At 35.3% G+C, this 24,708-nt stretch overlaps 1 protein-coding gene across 1 annotated transcript in view; it reads right to left on the bottom strand.

Annotated features, from left to right (window-relative positions):
• LOC144973922 (glutamyl aminopeptidase-like) overlaps positions 1-20,303 on the bottom strand; it is a 74,645-nt gene extending 54,342 nt beyond the window's left edge. The window contains exons 1-6 of the mRNA XM_078916811.1: positions 19,696-20,303; positions 8,479-8,728; positions 5,697-5,825; positions 2,814-3,088; positions 2,038-2,182; positions 1,263-1,400 (exon numbers count right to left, since the gene is read on the bottom strand). Coding sequence (XP_078772937.1) covers positions 1,263-1,400; positions 2,038-2,182; positions 2,814-3,088; positions 5,697-5,825; positions 8,479-8,728; positions 19,696-19,730 — 972 coding nt within the window. The 5' untranslated portion in view covers positions 19,731-20,303. The remainder of the gene's footprint in view (positions 1-1,262; positions 1,401-2,037; positions 2,183-2,813; positions 3,089-5,696; positions 5,826-8,478; positions 8,729-19,695) is intronic.
• Between the last annotated feature and the right edge of the window lie 4,405 nt (positions 20,304-24,708).

The raw sequence follows: 24,708 nt of genomic DNA, 5'->3' as shown, positions 1-24,708 counted from the left end.
TGTGTGTGTGTGTGTGTGTGTGTGTGTTGGCATTTTTCAGCAAATCGTGGCATTCATAGTGATATTATTCACTTGATCACATGAAGGTATTTCAGTCGCCATTTTGATTCTTTTTTTACTATTAGGCCATTGTGATTTGTTAAGTATTGAAAGGTAGTGCAAAGAAGTCCCAGAGTTGTGTTTTTTTACTATTAGGGTTAGCTCGAGAGGTTAGTCATTAGTGTTATTAAAGGTGCTAGGGTGTTTGTTTTTCCATAAGTTAAGTAAAGGGGAGACATTCCGAAAGCTCCTACATCCCCAGTATTCTTTAAATTTGTATTTTCCCCGTTGATATTTTGTCAGGCATTTTAAAAACTAGAACAAACCTTGATAGATTTGTGAAAGTTTAAAATTTCCTAATTTGACCATTGTTTTGATTTTCGGCCGCCATTTTGATTTGTTAAGTATTGAAAGTTGAAAGGTAGTGCAAAGCAGTCCGAGAGTTGTTTTTTTTTCTATTAGGGTTAGCTCGAGAGGTTAGTCATAAGTCTTATTACAGGTGCAAGGGTGTTTGTTTTTCCATAAGTTAAGTAAAGGGGAGACATTCCGAAAGCTCCTACATCCCCAGTATTCTTTAAATTTGTATTTTCACCTTTGATCGTTTGTCAGGCGGTTATTTATTCAATTTGTCATGATTTTGTCTATTAGGGTTAGCTCGAGATCGGATGATTTTTTTTTCCTATTATGGTTAGTCATAAGTCTTAAAGTGCTAGGGTGTTTGTTTTTCCTATTAGGGTCAATTAAAGGTACTAGGTTTAATTTTTTCTTGGGGTTAGTTGAGGGAATATATTATCAAATATATTATTGGGCCACACAGAAAAATCAACCGAAGATATACCAAATTACACAGACAACGTTGTTTACCAATCTGCCCTCATTAAATGATGGTGAGTACAGTATCGAATGAAAATAGTTCTTTCCCCGCGAAATTGCGAGCTTTTTACTAGTATATATATATATATATATATATATATATATATATATATATATATATATATATATATATATATATATATATATATATATATATTTACACACAAGGCCTAGAGGAAGGTTCTGTGCCAAGGCTGTCCTACGCCCGAATCCTTTTGACTTTATTAATTTTTGTGTTACACATTCTGCTTTGCTTCTACAATGTCTCCTGTCAAAATTGACCCAAGTACTCGCAATATCAATATTTACTCTTTGAAACGAAAACGCCATATGCATACCTATCTACATACCTTGGTGTTCTTTTTACTCATTGTAGAGACACTCTCAAAATCACAAACGATGAAGCAAACTAGATAGGTACTCATCTTTACAGACTGGTGGAACTGAGTTGCTAACAACGCTTGTCCGTTAACATTGGCGTCATATGTCTGAGAAAGACATGAAATGAGCATAATTTTTTAAATGTTACCAATGGCCCTAAAATGGTATGATATCGCTATGAGCCAGGTAGCCAAAAAGGAATTGTAACCTCAAAATGAGCCGAAATTTGAAATTGTAACTTGTGTCGCTTACAATGAACTATTTTCCTTCTTATCAACAAAGCATAATAAAAATAAACCTACGTCGTCTACTTCTTCTGCTTTTTATCATTATTACCATCATCATCATCATCATCATCATCATCATCATCATCATCATCATCATCATCATCATCATCTTCTTCTTCTTCTTCTTCTTCTTCTTCTTCTTCTTCTTTTTCTACTTCTTCTTCTTCTTCATCATCTTCTTCTTCTTTGTCTTCTACTACTACTACTACTACTTTTTTCATATATACAAAATAATATGAGATGAGTAGCTCACGCAGACTAAGTATTACTGTCAATGTGCATATTAGCATCATCTAAAAGAAAATAGAAGAAAACGTGTTATTTTTTACAATTATCTCTTAAAGATGTGAATATTTCTGAAAAGCTTGACATAAAAAAATAGCCAGTTCGATACGAAAGACAAGTTTATTAAATACATTTGTGAAAACTCTTTAAAAATCAGAAAGCTTTAAAATACCTGATTAACATCCATATTAGACAAGGCAGTGTAATCTGCTTTGTGTATGAGAGTGATTGTGAAATTTGATTTCATGTTGGGTTCATCCAAGCACGGAAAAGCTCTTCTGGCAAAGGTTGGTTCAAATTTGGAAGAAGCAAGATAACTAGACAACGGAAAAAAGAAAGAATAAAGTATTTTGTGGATGCAGGATAATGGTTATTTTTTCTTCTAAGTTACAGCAAATATTATATAGTCATGTCCAAAAATCTTTTGATAAATCTGAACTAGATATCCCATTTACGGCTACAAAGCAAATAGATTATACAAGATTTACATAAAAAGAAAGGCCAATCTCTTTATCGCTGTCGTCTAGTTTGAATCTAAACATGTTGCTTTGCGTTAAAAAAATATTTTGAATGTAGATAATCGATTGACAGGGCGGGTCTTCTAGCCAAAATAAAAAAAAAACAAAAACAAGAAGAAAAAAAACAACTCGGTCTTTTTAGAGCACGACAATGTACTGAAACTTTTTAGAAAGAAGATACTGAAAAATATAATATTTAGTATTTTTCCAAGTTAGGTCTATCTACAATGACAAATGGCTTGAGCAATTCAGCTTTCCCTATTATTAGAAATGTTGGAATTTATGAATAATTTGGAAAGATGAAAATAATCATAAAGACAAATAAGTAGAGAAATATTTATAATTTGATAAATTTACTTTTTCGTTTAATCTTTATATTGTCAAGCAGCAAACTCTCTACTGTACTAATAATAATTAGAACACAGCTAACCTCTTTTTGTTTGTTTTCGAGTTCACATATGAGCTTTTGTAGATGCCGGTAATCGATTTGGTTAAAGTCCCTTTAAACTGGAGCCGGACATTGACAAATCCATTGAATTGTCCATCGGCTTCGATAACAAAAAACTGGTTGGGTTTGTACACAAAAGTCCGTTTGATATCGAGCACTGTGCCAGTGGTGTCGTCATGCACAGAGGAGTCTGATATGTTGAGATAGTCGGTTTGAACGTGGATGAAAATATATTTGCTGGGACTTGTAATTTTCAACTGAAAGAGAAGGAAAGTAAAGATATAGTCTTTTCTACCACCAGGCCAAAGTAGAGTTTTGGAATCAAAACTTTGCACACACTCACACACACTCTCTCACACACCCACACACACAGACATATATATATATATATATATATATATATATATATATATATATATATATATATATATATATATATATATATATATATATAAATTTGTGACTGATGCGTTTTATTATCCACGCTAAGAAAAGTTTTAAGCACAATCACGCTCAACAGAATTAGAGAAAAGATAGAGGAATATCTTACACCATCACAAAGTGAGTTTAAAAGTGATGGAAGAATTTATAATTCAGAAAAGTGAGTGGAGCAGGCACTTATGTTGGTAACAACAAGATATGAAGTGAGTAGAAAAGTGCCAGAAGACAATAGAGAATAAAAATTTTTTTCGCGGCGGTGGTGGGGTTTGAACCTGCGACCTTATTGGTACGACAACTCCACCTGGCAGGTGAGAGCGTGGCTCTACCGTGTGAGCTATCCACGAACACAAAAATATTCGTTTCAAACCCAAAGTCATTTCTAGATCCCTCTCTCACCCACTTCTTGAAATCGCCGATTCGTTCGCCACCATCGCGAAGTAATTTTGACCAGCAGTTAAGCTTAATAGCCAATATTCTCATCACAAACATATAACATAGAAACGATTGAGACATTGAGTATGCTCCGGTGTATGGGGTGAATTTTTAATTCAGGAAAGTGAGTGGAGCAGGCACTTATGTTGGTAACAACAAGATATGAAGTGAGTAGAAAAGTGCCAGAAGACAATAGAGAATAAAAATTTTTTTCGCGGCGGTGGTGGGGTTTGAACCTGCGACCTTATTGGTACGACAACTCCGCCTGGCAGGTGAGAGCGTGGCTCTACCGTGTGAGCTATCCACGAACACAAAAAATATTCGTTTCAAACCCAAAGTCATTTCTAGATCCCTCTCTCACCCACTTCTTGAAATCGCCGATTCGTTCGCCACCATCGCGAAGTAATTTTGACCAGCAGTTAAGCTTAATAGCCAATATTCTCATCACAAACATATAACATAGAAACGATTGAGACATTGAGTATGCTCCGGTGTATGGGGTGAATTTTTAATTCAGAAAAGTGAGTGGAGCACTTTTCTACTCACTTCATATCTTGTTGTTAAGGAAGAATTTACCATACTTGGAATAATATGAGTTCAGCTTTCGACATCAAATGTAGAAGCAAGTTGTTATCAATCCTTGACTCATTCTTGGACAAAGATCACGTGAAGCTCATAAGATATCTATTATCAAATACTACATTACAATTTGAATTCGGCAGAGAAGTAACAACATGTTAGCAATATCAACCTCAACTGGATCCCCTCAAAGAGACAACTTGAGTCTGAAAGAACTAAGACCAAATTACCACCAACAAACAAAATTGCACGTGAATTGATATACGCAGATGATGCAGACATACCCTTTGAAACAGAGAATCAAGCAAATATACACACCAATAATATCAAGCATGGAATCTAAAAGTGAATCAATCCTAAATAGAATAAACAAAAATCAACTGAAATTTAAATGCATGGAAAAGTGTACGAAAACGAGGCAATATGGTTAACGAAAATGAAGATATCAGAAAACGATTGCAGCTGGCCACCAATGCATTAAAGCAACTCCAAAATTTATGGTACAAAACTAACATAATCAGTGATAAAAAACGAATACAGATTGACGAGGCACTGATTATTCCGAAATTGACATATAATTGTGGAACCTGGGGCCTCACAAAAAATAACTTAGAAAGTCTCGATTCACACCACTGAAACAATTGCATCGCATAGTCGGAATCTATTGGGAGACACTTACTGAGGTCTATGAAAGAACCAGGGTCCAATGCCTGAGTACAAAATAATAAAATAACGGCCGTGGGAAACTATGTGGTCATATCTTACTCGAGATTATAACATCCGGCCTAAACTGTAATGACAAAATATTTCCTACATGGCAATAAAATATGTAGAGATACCACCAACAACAATAGTAACTATCCTGAACCTTAATCAATGTAAACAATTAATATGAATGGAGAGAGCAGCTGCTATGCTCCTCGAATTTTAAAGCTGTGGCTGAGTCACACAATTCTCAGAAAGCGTCATTCATCTAAATATATCTTACGTTTATATTATTCCAATTTGATCTTTCGTTCAGACTGACAATTTCCATTGTATAACTGGACTTTTTATAATCACTTATAGATAAATAAATAGATAGATAGATATATAGATGGATAGATAGATGGGTAGATCTATATATATATATATATATATATATATATATATATATATATATATATAGATAGATAGATAGATAGATAGATAGATAGATAGATAGATAGATAAGAACATAGGCTCCGATACCAATGCAGTATTTTTAAAAAAAATAGGTAGAGCTAGATAGATAGATAGATAGATAGATAGATAGATAGATAGATAGATAGATAGATAGATAGATAGATAGATATACAGATAGATAGATAGATAGTTAAAGATATAGTCTTCGATACCAAAGTATTATAAAAGAAATATATGCACACGGTATACCTGGATTGTTTCATTCCCATAGAACTCCCCGTGGCCCCCATAGAAATCTGGATACATTGTAATATCGTAGTGGATAGGGAGGATGCTTCTAGGCAAACGCAATCTTTTCCAGGGACTGCGTTTCAACTCCTGTAAATTATATTAGGGTGAGATATGTCAACAAACTACCTTCTATTTACAAAATTTATAAATTGATATTCACAAAAGGGGGTTTTCAGGTTGTGACATTGAAATTAATCATTGACATCTTTTCTATGATGATATAAAATGATGTGACCATGAAATATATCATTGGCATCTTTTATATGATAATTTATAAAAAAAAAGGTTGTGACATATACATTTCAATCAATTATTGACATTTTCTATGTTAATATTAACATAATTGCAACTATCATTTATATATGGTGCACGATTATACGAAAGGAAATATTCAATGAGAAACACAACGCTCTGACATAACCAAACATTCGATTGGTGGTAAAACAGAGAGTTCGTAGGAGAAATCCCAATCAAACAAGTGTTTCTGTCTACATTTTACAATCTCAGTGAGCTGGATCGCATATACATCGTGACTCCTGTGTATTTTTCTACTTTATATTTTGTCCAAGTGTTCTGAAGGATAATTTCTGCTTTCGTAATCAAGTTTTTTTGTTGTCCAAATTTTGTTAGCGTACGTTTATGGGCTGTAGTGCCGTAAGATGTTTAAAGAAAATGTTCCACATGTTACTGGATCAAAGTAATACTAAGCTCCTAGAAAACTGTAGACTGTAAAAAAGTATGAACAAATATGCATAATGCAGCTTCAAACAAAAATAGGAACGTTTAGGGCTCAACACACTTCTTCAGCTAACAACAAAAAACAGTTAAAATATAAATATGTTAATTCAAAAACCCAGATAAAAAAAAGAATGTACTTTGAAGTTATGGCTAGTAAATTATATTTTGGGGCTTTCCGATTAAAATTGGGATTTCCCAACAATGTGATAGCTTGTTAATATCTGCATATTACTTTTAAAAATCAAAAGTAAAATTTTCACGTTCTTTTTCTACTTCTTTCAGCTTATCAGTCAACCTTCGAATTCGTTAATTTCTCACTTTATCTTGTCTAGCAAAGTGACCATCTCAACATCCTCATTTCTGCCACCTCACTTTAAATATTATAATTCTAAGATTAATTTCTGATGGCACATTGAACAGTGAAATGGCTCTTATTTTTTCTCCAAGCCACTCTTCCGCCGATTTTCTACTCTTAAATGCCAAATCTATGATGTAGTTTTCATAAAGTGGGAAATGCGGACCATTTCCATAGAGAACCTCACAAATCTTTTCGCATTGGAATAGCTATAAGTGACGAAAAAAAACTTAAATTACAGTGTGTTTTTTAAAAACAATAATTGACACATTTTAGGTTCGAGTATCTCCAAATAAGTAAGCTTTCAACAACCGTTTTTTATTTGTTTTGTTTTGCCATAGGTGCAGATTTTATTTAAGTTTTGACTTATATAAATGTTAAAACATTGCGTCCTATGGTAGCTGTGTTATGATGTCATGAATAAAAAACAGTAATTTTGGAATAAATCGTAATTTACAGTGTGTTTGTTTTTAGTCAATGACGCATTGCAGGTTTGAATAACTAAAAAAAAAAAAAAAAGCTGCAACGACATCAATTTGTCTTTCTACAATTTAATTCAAATTTATTCAAGTTTCATTTTCTGATTTGTGTACGTGTGTTTGCGCAATCGTCCGATTTATAGCTCCACGTGACCATAATTTCTTGTTTTCATAAAAATTGCCGTCACCAAAGGTTCCCATCATTGCGTCAAGCCTCAAAATGCTATCGTAATCATCAGTTCAATAAGTGATGACGTCATACATAAAATAATTTTACAGTGTCAAGGCACTGCTCCAAGTTGATAACCTTAGATTGACATGTTAAATGAAATAAACTTTCGAGAACCATGTCGGACTAAGCCAAAATAAATTGCAATTTATGTCAAAATCACCCTTTTCTACTGATGACGTCATAGCTCAGCTAACAAACGGCGCACAGTGTTAAAACTTATATCAATAAAGACTTGGATAAATTTTGCACATGTTGCTAAAACCGTTTGGAGAAATATTACATAGCTCTTGAGTTATTCAAACAGAAATGTGTCAATAATAAAAAACAAAAACAAAACCACACAGTATTATATGTCAAGGGACACAGCTGTGGAAATAAATACTCAAATAAATTCCATCGGGTTATTTCCTCTCGTATTATTCATTCATCGTGATAACAACAGTCGTCATATCATCTTCATCATCATCACCATAGTTATCATCATGGTAATCATCATCCTCGCCACCATGTAGTGACTGATTTGATGTAATTTTCACGACCTTTTATTACTTTTATTAGCTGACTTCCTCTTTTGTATTAGGGCCGCAACAACGAGTGTTATCACTACTACATGAACTACTTAAACAACGACAATAACGACATCAACAAATACTACTACTATACTACTACTACTACTACTACTACTACTACTACTACTACTACTACTACTACTACTACTACGAAACGACTACCACTACTACTACTACTACTATTACTACTACTACTACTACTACTACCACCACCACCACCACCACCATTACTACAACCACCACTACCACCACCACTGCTACTGCTGCTGCCACACTGGATTTGAACTAAATTACATTCTGTGCGCTTAACATAACGTTTTACTTTCGAGCTTATTATGGTTCTGCCTTATTAATTTGTCTCACTTACCTCTTCTGAGATCGCCTCCTCTTTCCCATCACCATCACCCCCACCATTATCTGATCCTCCCTTGTCATTGCCAGTGACAGGTTTAGACTTGATGTTGTCATCTCCTTCATACGCATCTTTCGTTACTTTCCACACCACCGCCCCGACGATGATAACGATGATGACAAAGATGACAGTGACGATAATGAGAGGCCGAGAAGCAGATCTGTGTACTTTTCCGTCCATATCTGTGTAAGTACTATTTAAAACGCTGCACAGGATGTAAATATAAGGACATGGTTTTGAAAAACATCATTTGTAAGTATAGATTAATTTTATTTTAAACAATCAATGAGCTCGTGAGGCAAAAACAAGGTTTATATCAACACTGGTAAAAATAACAGCCATTTTAAAATCATTTTTGGCCAGAAAATGATTACTCCAAATATCAATTTATTAGAAGTACCTTCAACTCCAGAACAAGTATTTTGCATACATAAGGGTCATTTAAATAGGTCGTTAATTGAAAAAGACAAGATTTTTTTTTACCAAAAAGAAAACCCTGGTTTGTCAGTGCACGGTAAAATAGAAATAAAGTGTGTGTCCTTTTGAGGACTCGAATCCAAGCTCTATAAGACACACCAATAAAAAATTGTGTGATTGGAATTTTAATGAATTTTTGCGTATTGTCTTCAAAGTGTCTAGATTTTAATTGCTTTGTTTTCTTTTCCTATTATATCGTTGTTGTTGTTGTTCTTTTAAACTTTTAATAATTGCTTTTGTTTAATATATATATATATATATATATATATATATATATATATATATATATATATATATATATATATATATATATATTATGTAGTAGTATCGTTCGGCTACACTTCTATGTTCAAGGTATCAGTCCAGGTTCGGAAGTCATCATCACATTTGTTGATGGTTTCAAAACCCCCTTCCAGTTTTGTCTCTGAGCAATCTAGTACGAGGTGGTTTGCATCTTGTGGTGCTTGGTTGCACTTTGGGCATGTTGGTGATTCTTGGAGCCCCCATTTGTACATGTTGGCTGCTGTTCTTGTATGTTTTGACTGTAGTCTATTTGGAGCTACCCAGTATTTTCTAGGTTGATCCTGTAGACCTGGGACACTTTTACAGGGATCTTCAATTAATTCCCCCCTGTTAGCTTATTCCTTTTCCATTCCTCGTACCAGGTTCTTGTGTGTTGTAGTTTTCTTTCTTTGATAAGTAGAAACGACGTCTTGATGTTGGGGTCGCAGTTTTGTATATGGTTTGCAGAGGAGTTCCACTATCTTCTTCAGCTCTGGATATCCATTTCTGTGTTGCATCCTCTCTCCTCAAGTTGGGTGGTGCTATAGCGTTCATGACTGGCAGCCATTGTGTTGGGGTTGATTTCAGGGACCCAATTACTATTCGCATCGAGTCTCTAAGTTTCACATCAACAAGGCTTGTTTGGGCACTTCTCGTCCAAACAGGAGCACAATATTATATATATATATATATATATATATATATATATATAATGTGTGTGTGTGTGTGTGTGTGTGTGTTTGTGTGTGTGTGTGTGTGTGTGTGTGAGTAGAAAGCTAATTGATGATAAAAGAACATGTCTCGGGCAGCAATGGTTACACAGAGAAAGGAATGGCTTACGACGCGGATATCCGAAGAAAAGAAAACTCAACCTAAAATGAAAGCCGTGTTTTTCCCTCAATTCATTTGCTTGATCATAACAATTATTCAGTCGTCCAAGACCTCCATTCATTATTATTGTGTTGCTCATGATTATACTGTCTCAAAAACTCGGGATGAAACACGTAGTAGTTAAAATTTGGCCAGAAAACTTCAAATATCGATCAGTTAAAATGACCCTCGTCTTGGCAACAACTCTCAAACCAGGAATTACGAGTTATTGTAGCATTTTTAATATCATTGTAACCTCTTAAAACCCCATCTTTAGGGAGAGCTAAATTCTCGTCATGTTAACATATTTTTTTACAATGGTAACCTCTTTTGAACTCGTCTTTAATGAGAGTTAAATTATGTCATTATATCCTTACAAAACACCTTACAAGTATTTTCAAAGTTTTTGATTCAGTACAACACGATACGCTATTCAAAATCTTAGAAAAGATCGGTATAGACAGTAAAGACCTTCGACTTGTGAAAAAATATTGGAATTAAACAGCGTGTGCCAAACTGGATAATGAAACATCGGACTTCTATAACATCGAGAAGGGAGTAAGACAAGGTTGCGTCTTACCACCGGACCTTTTTAACATATATAGTGAAATAATATTCAAAGAAATTGAAGATATGAAAGGTGTCGTCGTTGGAGGGCAGAATATGAATAGCATAATATGATACGCAGACGATGGTACTCTGATGGCCTACTCTCCAGAACATGTGCAGAAAATTTTAGATATATAGTGGTGTGCAAAAGTGAAGAGATGGGCCTGAAACTAAATATTAAGAAAACCGAATGCATCGTGGTCTCAAAGAATGACACAACGCGACCTTCCACTTGTCAAGCAAAGGAGAGACCATCAAACAAGTAGAGAAATTTAACTATTTAGGCACTATCATCAACCATGACGCACGTGACATAGAGGATATAAAACAAAGAATAGCAATAGGAAAAAACGTGTTCCATAAAATGCGACCAGTCGTGTCAAACAAGAACCTAAACTTGAAGACCAGAATGAAAGTAGTAGAAACATATGTTATAAGTACCCTTTTATACGGTTTTATACACAAGAATGGCCAAATGTGACTTAAAAAGCAACACAGATTTCATTCACACCGCAGAGGATCGTGATTCGTGGAGACAGCTGACCAGCAACGTGCTCAAGAGCACAAGCCACGATGGATGATGAGTGGTAGTAGTAGTAGTAGCAGTAGTAGTAGTAGTAGTAGTAGTAGTAGTAGTAGTAGTAGTAGTAGTAGTAGTAGTAGTAGTAGTATTAGTTGTTGTTGTTGCAGTAATAGTTGTAGTAGTAGTAGTAGTAGTAGTAGTAGTAGTAGTAGTAGTAGTAGTAGTAGTAGTAGTAGTAGTAGTAGTAGTAAAAGTAGTTGTAGTATTAGAAGTGTGACGTGGAGACGTTTGCAATACTCATATATTATGTATAATGACGGGGTGATCATGCTCGAAATTCTCACTTGGAATTTAGGTATGCCGAGCATAAAAGATGGGTTTTGTGATTCCACAATGATAAAAAGAAAAAGTCATTTACATAGGTCTTTACAGTATTGGGAGATATTGTTGGAATAGATAACATAGTACTAGTCAATTGGTAAATAAGCTGGTTGCTAGGCATTAACCAATCAGAACGTTTCCTGCTATTAGCCCCTTTCCGTCCCCTTGATTATTTAAGTTATTCGAAAACTTGTTAATGGTGTTAATGCACACTATGAGAAACTTGCAGAACATATGATACTGGTTGCAAATATTTATGCTATAATTTAACATAGATCTGATCATGGAAATGGCATTTTTTCTTATATTAATAAGAATTTGCGCAAAGCTATCGATCGTAAAGAAATGTCATACAAAAGGAGAGATGGCAAAGATGTCAGCACACCGTGATGGTTGGAGATCTACTGTCGAACTTCTGTGCAACTATAGCACCAAGAGGATAAGTAAGCTAAGTAGGCATAGGACAAGTTATAACAAATTGAACCACTTCAGTGAAAAATTGGTTAAGTCCTGGAAGAAATCAAAAGTTCTGGGGGAGGAGGGGGCTTAGCACTGCAGCACCATAGCAGCTAGCGCAACCGAAATTGAAGACAATAGAATTAACTTCTTACACTAACAAAAAAACTAAAATCCCACTTTTCTGGTCGTTTAAAATAAACAAAACACTTTTAGACACTCGACTTAACACCGTTTTGAGACGATAAATCACAAATGAAAAATTGATTAAGACATTGTATTCATTTTCTCAATAAAATATTAAAAAACGTAACCCGAGACTCCATGTTAGCACCTAAAAACCACTTAGACATAATACTGTTTTGAGACGGTCGTTGACAAATGGAGCACGTCTTGTTTTGGAGTCTCAGTGGGTCAATGACAGAGCGTTTGACAGGCGGACAGGTTTCGGATTCCGGTGCAGTTCTGATTTTTTTTTTCTGAATCCCTTCTTGGTCCGACAGTGATTGTGTAAAAGGGTCTTAAAGACATGATAGAAATTACTTTGTCGTAGACGAGATTTCTAATTTAAAATTAAGAAAAAATTAAGAAGAAATTGTCATTGCCCGGTTAACAAAACTCCGGATTAATTTGCCTTATAGCTTTAACTCTCTCCTTACCAGCCAGTTTCAGGATAATCCCAAAAACTTCAAACCCAACTAACACAAAAATATATTTTTTATTACTCAAACGCATAAGCAGTAAGTTCTTGCGATAAATAGTCTCTTTAACAAAACATGCTCTACAACACACTGTTCATCTTCTTAAAATTTTATGATGTGCAAGAGAAATTTGAATAAGAAAAATGTTGGTTTTATCATAACGAATGTGACGATTTTCCTATAGTTGGTAAGGAGAGGGTTAAGGAACTATGGTATGGATAAAAGTAACATGACGCTTTATAACATTGGAAATGTTTTTTAAAGCCATACTTACCAACGTCTGTTGAATCAAAACTCTCCAATTGGTATAGTGAATGGATTTAACAAGTTCTATGAATTACAATATTGGAAAGCTGACCGTAAGCAAACGCATTTCTAAAGAAGATAGATATGAAGCAGGAGTTAGTGTTACCAACGAGTATATGTGTTACCCACAAAAATAGTCAAAGCTTCCACTGAACGTGTATCATACAAGTGATAAACTTATCTTGCATCCAGTTGAATGCGAATCGGTATACCATTGACACGATAATTTATGGCCCACTTTACTTTACAAGAATTTCTTATCAAATCCTTAAGTGAAACTCGCCAAACGTTTTGAAACTATTACATATAACCCTTAAAGGCGAGGGGGGGGGGGGGGGGCATTAACTAGGAAATGTGACACGTTTTTTCCATGTCAAATATGGTTGCTAAAAGGTTGTGCATTATGGCAACATATCCTTATCCAGGTAGGTCCAGTGCTTGCCTTAGTCACTTCTAAATTTTATCAATTGTCTCATCCTCTCTAAACGACGTTTTGTTGGCATGATACCCGTGCTTAATATCGGTTTTCGAGATTAGCTTATCACATTTAAATAATAATAGAAGTCTTCTGCATTCTGATATACGTATACTACCAGATTGTCGCAATGCGTAAAAATTGGGTCCTCCAAAAGCTTTGCAATGCATGATTTTGCATGATTTTATATGGATGATTATTGCCGATAATGTTTTGGCGTTGAAATCACCTTATAGTCGAGCAAGCTTGGTTGTTTTCCTTTTTGGTTATCTGGCATAATCGAGAACGGTAGCTAATCAATTTGCACGATTGTCCTTTGCCTCACGAATATAATGCAACATGCCTTCATGATCGTTATAGCCTATTTCAAACATTTGTGCATATTGCATTTTTTATTTTTTTACCGTTCTTGCGACACGTTTAGATCATATCAGAGCCATGACGAGAATGGAATAAAATGGGGTAGCGAAAATATTCTGGATTTCCGACTAAAAACATACAAAGGAAAGCAAGACAATGGGGACTGGTTTGAATTGGGAATAGACAGGAGTAGGGCACATTATCACTGCTGCACTTAGTTTGAGATCACAAACGTCTCATCAGACACGAGCATGGTGGACTCCACTGAGAGGAATACACTTATTTAATTTGTTTACAAAATATAATCAAAACCAAAAATATCTCTACATAATAAAATAGAGATAACTTGTGCGACTTTGTGGTCTTGTGGTATGACACTTGCTTTCGGGTCGGAAGGTCCTGGGTTCGAGCCTGGCTCGGCACATAGTTGAGTCCTTGGAAAAGGCTCTTTACTCACATTCTCTCACTGTACTCAAGTGTAAAATGATTACCTGGCCGTTAACAGCATTGTCTCTGTCGGAAAAAAATTGCATTATCGCCTAACAGGCGTCATGTCTCGTTCTATATGATACGTGTTGCTGTTCGTCGGGGAACCTTTGTAAAGCGTTTTGAGCACGGTAAGTGGATATTGCGCTATATAAAGAGCTCAATTTTTTTTATAGCGTGATATTCTCTTAACGTACTCAAAACGCTTTACAATGTGTGCTTAGCCAAAATCAACGCTTAACAAGTAGGATGAGATATGACGCCTATCAGGCGATATTGCCATTTTTCACCGACAGAAACAACGTTGTTAACGGCCAGGAACTCATTTTACACCTGAGTACGATGAGAGAATGTGAGTAATAAGCCTTTTCCAAAGCTTAAACTAGCGCGGCTCAGAACGGGACTCGAACCCAGGACTTTTCGATCAGAATGCAAGTGTCATAGTCCTAGACTACATAGCCGCACCAGGAAAAAAAAACAACATCATCTCTCAAAACTAATACTATACATTTGATTGCTTTCCTCTCAGCCAAGGAAGGACTCCTGCCAGCGCCAAGAGAAAACCAATTCATATTTTTAAAGACAAAGACTGAAAGCAAACTGGAAAAAAGTAATTCAGGGGGATAAAAGATGCAATAACAGTGACCGCCCCGCCCACCATTGGAGGGTGTCAAAAGATGCAGCTCACCCATTCATTGTGCTTGGCAAATTGCCTAATTCCAAAAAACATAAACACTATTGTGTCACGTTGAAGAGTCTGAGGCTGTCTTTCATGGTTAAGGGAAATGTGTGGAATTTTGCAATGTAAATAACAATTTTTTGCTATATTTTGGTTGTATTGAAGATATAAACAAAATTTAATACCAATTCCCTCAAAATGGCATTATGTCGGAGTGATTTAGTTGCTAAAAATTAAATATTTAGTCAGAAATGTGAATATTATCATCATGTTATACCATATCATATCATACCATATCATAAAATATATCATATCATATCATATCAAATCATATCATCAAAGGGTTATCAAGGCCACACAGAGACAATAATATAATTATGCCACACTATCCTCCCCACGCCCCCCCCCCCCCACCCCCCCCCCACCCCCTTTTTTCTTCATTCTTTCTATTAACACCGTGGTGAAAAGGGAAATCGGAAAATTGTTCATGGCAGGTCAGAGTATAATCGAAGCCCGTGTGTAATAGATTAATACGGTAAAATAGTTCAACAGCATGTCTTGACAATCAAGTAAACAGCAATCTAGGATGTTTGAATTTTCTTATCTTTATTAACAACTGTAAAATATAATAACCCGGATTTTCACCAAGGTTGTAAGGCACCCTATACATACTATAAAATTAAGCTTTTATTGATTGAAACACGCCACTGAATGTATTCAAAGCGATTTACAAGGGATCTCAAGACCAAAGTGCGGCTATGTGGTCTAGTGGTATGACACTCGCTTTCGGATCGGAAGGTCCTGGGTTCGAGCTTCGCGCTCGGCGCATAGTTCAGTCCTAGGAAAAGGCTCTTTACTGACATACTCTCACCGTACTCAGGTGTAAAATGAGTAGCTGGCCGTTAACAGCATTGTCTTTGTCCGAAAAATTGTAATATCGCCTAACAGGCATCATGTCTCGTCCTACATGTTTAATATTGCTGTTGACCAGGGACCCCTTGTAAAGCGCTTTGAGCACATTTAGTGGATATTGCGCTATATAAAGCTCAATTTAATTGAAATCAAAGCGTATTTAACAAAATAATTGACGTACTCTGAAAAAAAAAACTCGTATTTCAAAATTTGGCCAGAAAATTCGTCTTTCGTATATCGATCGATTTTAATGGCCCTCATTTTGACAAAACATCTCAAACCTAGGACTTCGCGATGTTTGAGAGTTTTTGCCGAGATTTAGGTCATTTAAATCGATCCATATATTATTATGAAGAACGAGTTTTTTTGTGTGTTATTATTATTATTATTATTATTATTATTATTATTATTATTATTATTATTATTATTATTATTATTATTATTATTATTATTATTATTATTTTTTATTATTATTATTATTATCATTATTATTATTATTATTATTATTATTATTATTATTATTATTTTTTTTTTTTTTTTTTTTTTTTTGTTTTTTTTGTTGGCCAAATTTTGAAATACGAGTTGTTCCAGACTACCTTAGTAACTGGTTAACAAGGGAGACAATATATGACGCCTGTAGAGTGAATTTACACTTTTTTGAGACAAAGGCAACTCGACCGGGTATCATTTAACATATGAGTGTGGTGAGAGAATGTGAGAACATTTCTCAAGAACTTTACACTGCCTACGGTGGGCTTTGAGAGAGGGACGTACAAGTCAGAAATCGTGTGACATACTTTTAAACAACAGTCTAGTCAAAAAATCAGACATTAAATGCATTGATTCATCTTTTTCTTCTTTTGTTTTTTAAAGAAAAGAAAATATATAAGTATAAAGCAATAATAATGCTTATAGGTGTAAATAAATCGCATTTGTAATTGATTACTACCCTTTGGATCAGACGCTAATCTATCCCAATGTAATTTGCGTCAGATATAACAGCCACAGCTGCTCAAACACTTCTAAGTAAACAGGGATGTTTAGAAGAAAAAACATCGGATGCACCTATTATAAAATTCGTTATATAATAACGAAGGACAAGACTGCATCCGAAAAAGATACCGAAACAATTCGATTTGAGGTGAGCGCTCAACCACTGAGCTACCCTGACTTTGCTAAAAATGCGAGGGCGAAAGTTTAACGGCGTCACGGGAGTTGATGGCTACTTCTATAGATAGTATGCAGATGACGTCACTCAGGCCTTTGTTATTGTTTTTGCCATCCGCGTTTGTGAGTTGTTCTCACTAAACTGTATTAACTAGACTATAAACGTTCATGGTTACACAGAGTTTGTGTGTTGGTCCGTTATACTTCCGGACGGCAATGTTGTGAACTCCCTGGCCAAGCGCATTCTATCTATATTATGTGAGAACTAATCCTAGGCATAACTGTTGTGGTAGGCGAGCAGTCTAGCAAAAATTCGCTAAGTTGTTATACATTATTGTCGATCAAAACGCAAGATCTACCATGACTATATTATTATTATTATTATTATTATTATTATTATTATTATTATTATTATTATTATTATTATTATTATTATTACTCTATTATTATTATTAGCATTCTTCTTCTTCTTCTTCTTCTTCTTCTTCTTCTTCTTCTTCTTCTTCTTCTTCTTCTTCTTCTTCTTCTTCTTCTTCTATATTATTATTATTATTATATTATTATTATTATTATTATTATTATTATTATTATTATTATTATCATTATTGTTATTATTATTAAGCTGCTCGTGTGCAGTGGTGTTATATTATAATAACATTATAGTACAATACCTTATCGAATTAAAAGCAACACACGAGTCTTACACGGCATTTACGGACAACCTTTTTTTTAGATTCTATCTACCGTGTTATGAAAGAATTACATGTCGCGCTGACTGAATATAATACACAGCAATAATATTATAAATAGTATGCGCTTGGCTAAGAAGCTCACAACCTTGCCATAAAGGACCAACACAACAAAACTTGAAATTTTATTGTCTGGTTAATACATTTTAGTGAGAATTACTCATAAACGCGGATGGCAAAAAGCAATAACAAAGACCTGAGTGACGTCAACTTCTTACTATCTATAGATAGAATGCGCTTGGCCAAGGAGTTCACAACATTGCCATCCGGAAGTATAACGGATCAACACACAAACTCTGTGTAACCATGAACTTTTATAGTCTGGTTAATACAGTTTAGTGAGAACAACTTACAAACGCGGATGGCAAAAACAATAACAAAGGCCTGAGTGACGTCATCTGCATACTATCTATAGCAAAGAGATTATTACTATATAAAAGCTTTTTGTTCTTGTGTCATCTCATTTATCGCCCCCCCTATGTTAATTAATTAATGTCTGAATGGTGTTTCCGTGCTGACACACGAATGTGTGTGTATGTGTTTGTGTATGTGTGTGCGTGCATGTGTTTGTGTGTGTGTGTGTGTGTGTGTGTGTGTGTGAACACGTGTGACCGACGCCTTCGTTATACAACAAACGATGATAAAGGGGGAACTCGAAACGGCCATATCATGTTTTCATTTATAAATTAGAAACTTCCATTCATTTCCTGTTGTTATTTATTTAATGGATACAATTTTTTTTAAAGGTAAGCTATTATGTGGTACAAATCAGTATGTCATACCAAAGCAATCTGCTCAAAGAGAGAGTGAGGCGGACCACACGCTTTCTCTCTCATAGCTTGAAACAGTAAAATAATATAATATGGAGTATAATATGATGAGGATGGTGAATGGTGTTATAGGGGAATGGTGAAAGTGAAGGATTGTAATGGATATATTAGGAAGGTTGTTGTGATGATGATGATGATGATGTTGGTGACGATGACTACGATGTTACTAGTGTTCATATGTGTGAGTGTGTCTATGTCAATATATTGTATTGTTATAAATGTGTAACCAAATGACAAATTGTCACTATTTTGAGGACAATAAAGATATTCTTATTAAATTCGAGCGACACATGACATTTGCCTATTACATTCGTTTTGTGTTTAGATAAAGACAACACTGTCATCTATCAGGAAATCATTTTAAACCTGAGCATGATCAATGAATTTACTTAAACGCATGCCATCAATAGAGATGTTGTTATAGGAAAGTGCCATAGCTGTCTAATGAATGAATCAGGTCTTTGTCATTATATTTAGATCGCCAGTTGGGTCTTTCTCTAAAAACTAAAATTTGCACCACATACAGCAGGACTCGAATCTCGAACTAACTCACATATTATTATGACAACACTGTCATCTATCAGGTAAGCATTTTAAACCTGAGCATGATCAATGAATTTACTTAAAGGAATGCCATCAATAGAGATGTTGTTATAGGAAAGTGCCATGGCTGTCTAATGAATGAATCAGCTTTTTGTCATTATATTTAGATCGCCAGTTGAGTCTTTCTATAAAAACTAAAATTTGCACCACGTACAGCAGGACTCGAATCTCGAACTAACTCACATATTATTATGACTAGCCAAGAGCTATTTTAATAAAGAATTACATTTGAAATATAAAAAAAAAAAAAGTTTGAACGGTGGAAGAGTATGATAAATTGTATTAATCATCTTTTGTGTATCTTACCGCACATATTTATATGGTCGATGTTTAGACTCCATATTTCACAGAATCATAATTAACACAAAAACGTGGTTGGTAATGGAAAACCACGAGCTAAAACACACACATGCCAATTAAATAGTAGGAGAGTATAACCGATGATCTAAAACCACACACTACACATCGGCCCAGACACACGACACATTTAGGCACCCAGATGATTATTGTTGTTTTTGAATGTATGGGATTCATGGATCGGATCAATAATTGTTTTGTAATTTAATTTGCATAATATGTAGTTCACGTTCTTTGGTATTATAGATGTCGTGCGCTTGGTTAAGAAACTCACAACATTGCCATCCGACAATGTTACGGACCAACACACAAAACTATGTCTAAGCTTAAACGTTTATAGTCTGGTTAATACAGTTTAGTGATAATTACTGATAAAAATGGATGGCAAAAAGCAATAATAAAAGACTTGAGTGACGGCAACAAAACATCATTCTATCTATAGGTACGTTACTCAGTGACAAAAAGCTCGTTTAATACAAATACCAAATACATAATAAACTAATCCTATTACAAAGTCATCAGAAGGGAAAACACTGTAGATTTAACTTGAAAACATTAAAATGTAATCGATTTTGATCGGTACAGATAACAAAATAGACACATAGATAAACACGCCTCTCGGACAGTCGTCATAATGTAAACAATGGCAGTGATTGGTTGCCATAGCAAACTTCAGAGCTTTTACTGTCAATAGTATGTGTCTAAGTATAATACCCACTGTTCTATCGCTTGATGAATAAAACCAACACAAATCTATGTGTAAACTTAAACGTTTATTAAATATGATCGACAAAATCGCGTGATAACTAGTTACCCATAACAATGATCAGAGAGAGGTCGACTTCATTCTGGTGATTGTTTATAAACAAACAACGATGTTTCTCCGAGCACATGTGAAGGTGTGTCACGAATTTCATATTTTGATTGCTCAAAAATCTACTGGTTAATCGAAAGGCTTATTACGCATTGTCACGTACATTTTAATGAAAATACCATGGTAGAAATTAAGTTGGACCGAGACGTAAAATGATAAGAAGTAGCCTATAACAATGCCATCAAGTATGCGTCAACACATAGTGATATATTATGTATTATGCTCATAATATTATGCTCATAATTGTAATGGCCCCTGTCGTAGCCTTCGATACGGTTGGTAAGCATGAACTCAATTTGGTTATGGACAGACTCTAGTGATGCTGTGCGATTAGCCAACGTGCTCATAATAATCCGCCAGCCGGATATATATAACGTACGAACACACAGAATTATATTATGTAACCTTGAACGTTTAGAATTTAGTAAGAACTCTAATAAAAATAGCAGGCTAAAAACAGTAACAAAGAGATATCTATAGATAGAATGCGCTTGGCCAAGGAGTTCACAACATTGCCATCCGGACCAACACATAAACTCTGTGTAACCATGAACGTTTATAGTCAGGTTAATACAGTTTAGTGAGAACAACTCACAAACGCGGATGGCAAAAACAATAACAAAGGCCTGAGTGACGTCATCTTCGAACTATCTATAGACAGATCGAAGATGACGTCACTCAGGCCTTTATTATTTTTTTTTTTGCCAGCCATGTTTATAAGTAATTCTCACTAAACTGTATTAACCAGACTATAAACGTTCAAGGTTACACATAGTTTTGTGTGTTGGTGCTTTATACTTCAGGATGGCAATGTTGTGAGCTTCTTAGCCAAGCACATACTATCTATTGGTTAAATGAATTAGAGCCATTCGACCTGCGAAGATCAAACCGTGAATGAGACTTTAAATAAACAAGGGGTGGTTTGTAGCATACATCAATAACAGATAGTTACACGAAAATGACATTATACTGTGTGTACATTGCATGCACGTCAACAACAGATGGTATCGTACAACATTGTGGTAAAGATTAATGCACAGTTGACTGTCTCTCATCATCGTTATTCTCCACATGGGATTCACCAAACCCATTACCTTCAAAAAAAAAAAAAAAAAAAAAAAAAAAAAAAAAAAAAAAAACAAACTTTAGATAGGATGCGCTTGGCTGGGCAACTAATAATATTGCCATCCGGAAGTATAACGAACCAACACACAACTATGTGTAACCACGAACTTTTATAGTCTGGAGAATTACTCACAAACGCGGATGGCAAAATACAATAACAAAGGCTTGAGTGACGTCATCTTCATTCTATCTATATACAGAGCAGCATCAATTTAATGTGCAAGAAGAAGCTGCGCAACGCTTAACGTGTTGGAAAGGACATGATGCATAAAGGCGCTTTTACCTTTTTTCCCCCCTTTTTTTCTTTATAGATGCAAAGCTGTTATCGGTTAGGTACCCATTTTACACCAATGCACGGTGAGGAAATTGAGTAAAGAACTATCTCCAAGGACTCAACTTGGTGAGCGAGACTCGAACTAGGGCCTACCTATCTAGACACTAGTTTCATTCCACAATTTTACGAGCATGCACACACACACAGACACACACAAACACATACACACACACATACACACACAGAGATAGATAGACATGTAGTGAAAGGGAGAGAGAGAGAGAGAGAGAGAGAGAGAGAGAGAGAGAGAGAGAGAGAGAGAGAGAGAGAGAGAGAGAGAGAGAGAGAGAGAGAGAGAGAGAGAGAGAGCTTGATAACTATGTAAAAGGTAAATGTCACTTTTTTATAGTTTGTAGAATTTGTCATAATGAAGTGATATCACAGCGATAGATCCCATGGAGCGGAGCTTACCCCAGTTTCTGCAGCATTAAATTGACATTAACTATTTTTTGCTACCATTTGGATAGAGCACTATTCTGTATCGCAAAAAATGAATTAAGTAAAACGTGCAAAAACACAATAGAGAATAAAAACTTTTGCGTGATAGGGAGTCGAACCAACGGGCCGACTTTTACGGCACCTTCGCCTGGCCACGTTCTACAATCGACGCCATCGGTCAGTCCAATAAGAGTGATTTCAAAGGTGGTAACTATTTTGAGTCCCTCTTGCGACTTCTTGCGGTCATGATGTCAACACATACAAACACCACGAAAATTTATTGGCGAGCTAGCAGTGAAGCTTATGATCTCTATTTTCAACACAAACATAATATACAGAACTCGAGAGATTGTAACACGACGAATTCCAGCATGTTTTGCAAATCGACACGCTGGGGCTGGGTGACCGAATTTTATCTACACATGAGTCCTTACGTCCCACGAGCATTCTATTACGCTCTTTAAATTAAATTACGTTTTTAAATTGAGCTTTATATAGAGCAATATCCACTAAACGAGCTCAATGCGCTTTGCAAGGGTCCCTGGCCAACAGCAACACATGTACGACTGGTCATGATGCGTATTACGCGATATAACAAATTTGATTTTCGGACAAAGACAGCGCTGTTAAAAGGCCAGGTACTCATTATACACCTGAGTACGGTGAGAGAATGTGGGTAAATAGCATTTTCCAAGGACTCAACAATGCGCCGAGCAAGGCTCGAACCCAGGACCTTCCGATTCGAAGACGAGTGTCATACCACTAGACCAGATAGCATAGCCGCGTTCTTGGCTTCTCCCGAGAGTATGCTAGAATCTAGCTATTGCAGAGACGATTGAGACATTGAGTAAGCTCCGATATTGGGTGAATATTAATTATTAGAAAAGTAAGTGGAGGCACTTCTGTCACTTTTCTAATCACTTCATTTCTTGTTATTTTTACTTTAATTTGGAGCAGTTCTCCTCGTTTGTTACCCTTTGAATATGTTGCTGCTCGAAACTCGAAGAAATAAATAACAATGTGAAATTGAATGTAAGCTTCAATTTAATATACGAAATCAGATAAAATGGATGTTTCGGGTTTCCCTTTTATCAACAAAACAGGATGAATGAAACACTACAGACGAATGAGACAGTGTGGTAGTGGCGTTGTTAAGATGAACAAAAGATTATCTCAAAAGCCAACTATTTAATATCACTGCAGAACAAAAGATTCAAAAATCCTTCTGCACCTAAATCCAATGGGTGGAAACAGAGCCCTTTATAATGTGTAGATTTGATTGGTCTGCAATATCGTATTGCAATGTACGATTACTAGTTTCTGATAGTAATTCATTCTTTTTAACAGAATGTTATACAATTTCGTTGTTTCATGAACAAGTTGTTAAGTTATTCTTCAACGCATTTTCAACTATTCAATTACTATTTGATTACTTTTTTTTAAAACTTTTGTCATAACGTTTTCATTTACTCGTGAGCATGGGTCTTAAAAACACAAAATCAAAGCTTTATTTATCATTTATATGAGATGGGTTTCATACTTACGACTGGGAGCCTCTGTTTGTAAAGAACATTTTTATATTTTATAAACACTGAAATTTAATAAGACACGGATTGAACCACGTTCAACGAACAATAATAAGGACTAAATTTTATTTATTATCACAGTAGCAGCCGCATATAATATGTAAAATTCCTTTGAACACAATGCCTCTAAAAATGTATGTTGTTTAGTATCACAAAACTTTAGATTCTCCTTGTTCCGAACTATATATAAAATATAATGTACGATTGTCTGAATGTAGTCGAAAGTAGATGCCGCATAGGTCAACACGTGTTCAACATACTAGGTGTTTGTTGTGTAAAAACCGCCGCTGACGAGCCCTGGACCAGGTCACAAAAGGCAGATCGGATAATAGGGAACGAACGTGTGAGGTCAAAACATTGGTTCACCTCTCATTGGAAGTGTAAAACAGTTTTCCAGACGACTGGATAAATACCTTGTGTAACTAATCTTCTGGTTTCAGGGAGATGGCATCATATTTTCTAGTCTAAATAAACGCTTGACGTAAAATAAAGATCATCCACTCTCGATCTTTTATGCGGCGTAATCCTATGATCTGGCTATACAATATGTTACCTTAATAGTTATGCCACCTTACAATTAAATATGTAACCTTTTCACTGTTCCT

The sequence above is a fragment of the Berghia stephanieae genome, chromosome 5 (assembly GCF_034508935.2).
Source record: "Berghia stephanieae isolate SIO BIC M18660-M18661 chromosome 5, UCSD_Bste_1.3, whole genome shotgun sequence".
In the NCBI taxonomy this organism is placed as follows: Eukaryota; Metazoa; Mollusca; class Gastropoda; order Nudibranchia; family Aeolidiidae; genus Berghia; species Berghia stephanieae.
This window is presented reverse-complemented; position numbering and strand designations above follow the sequence as displayed.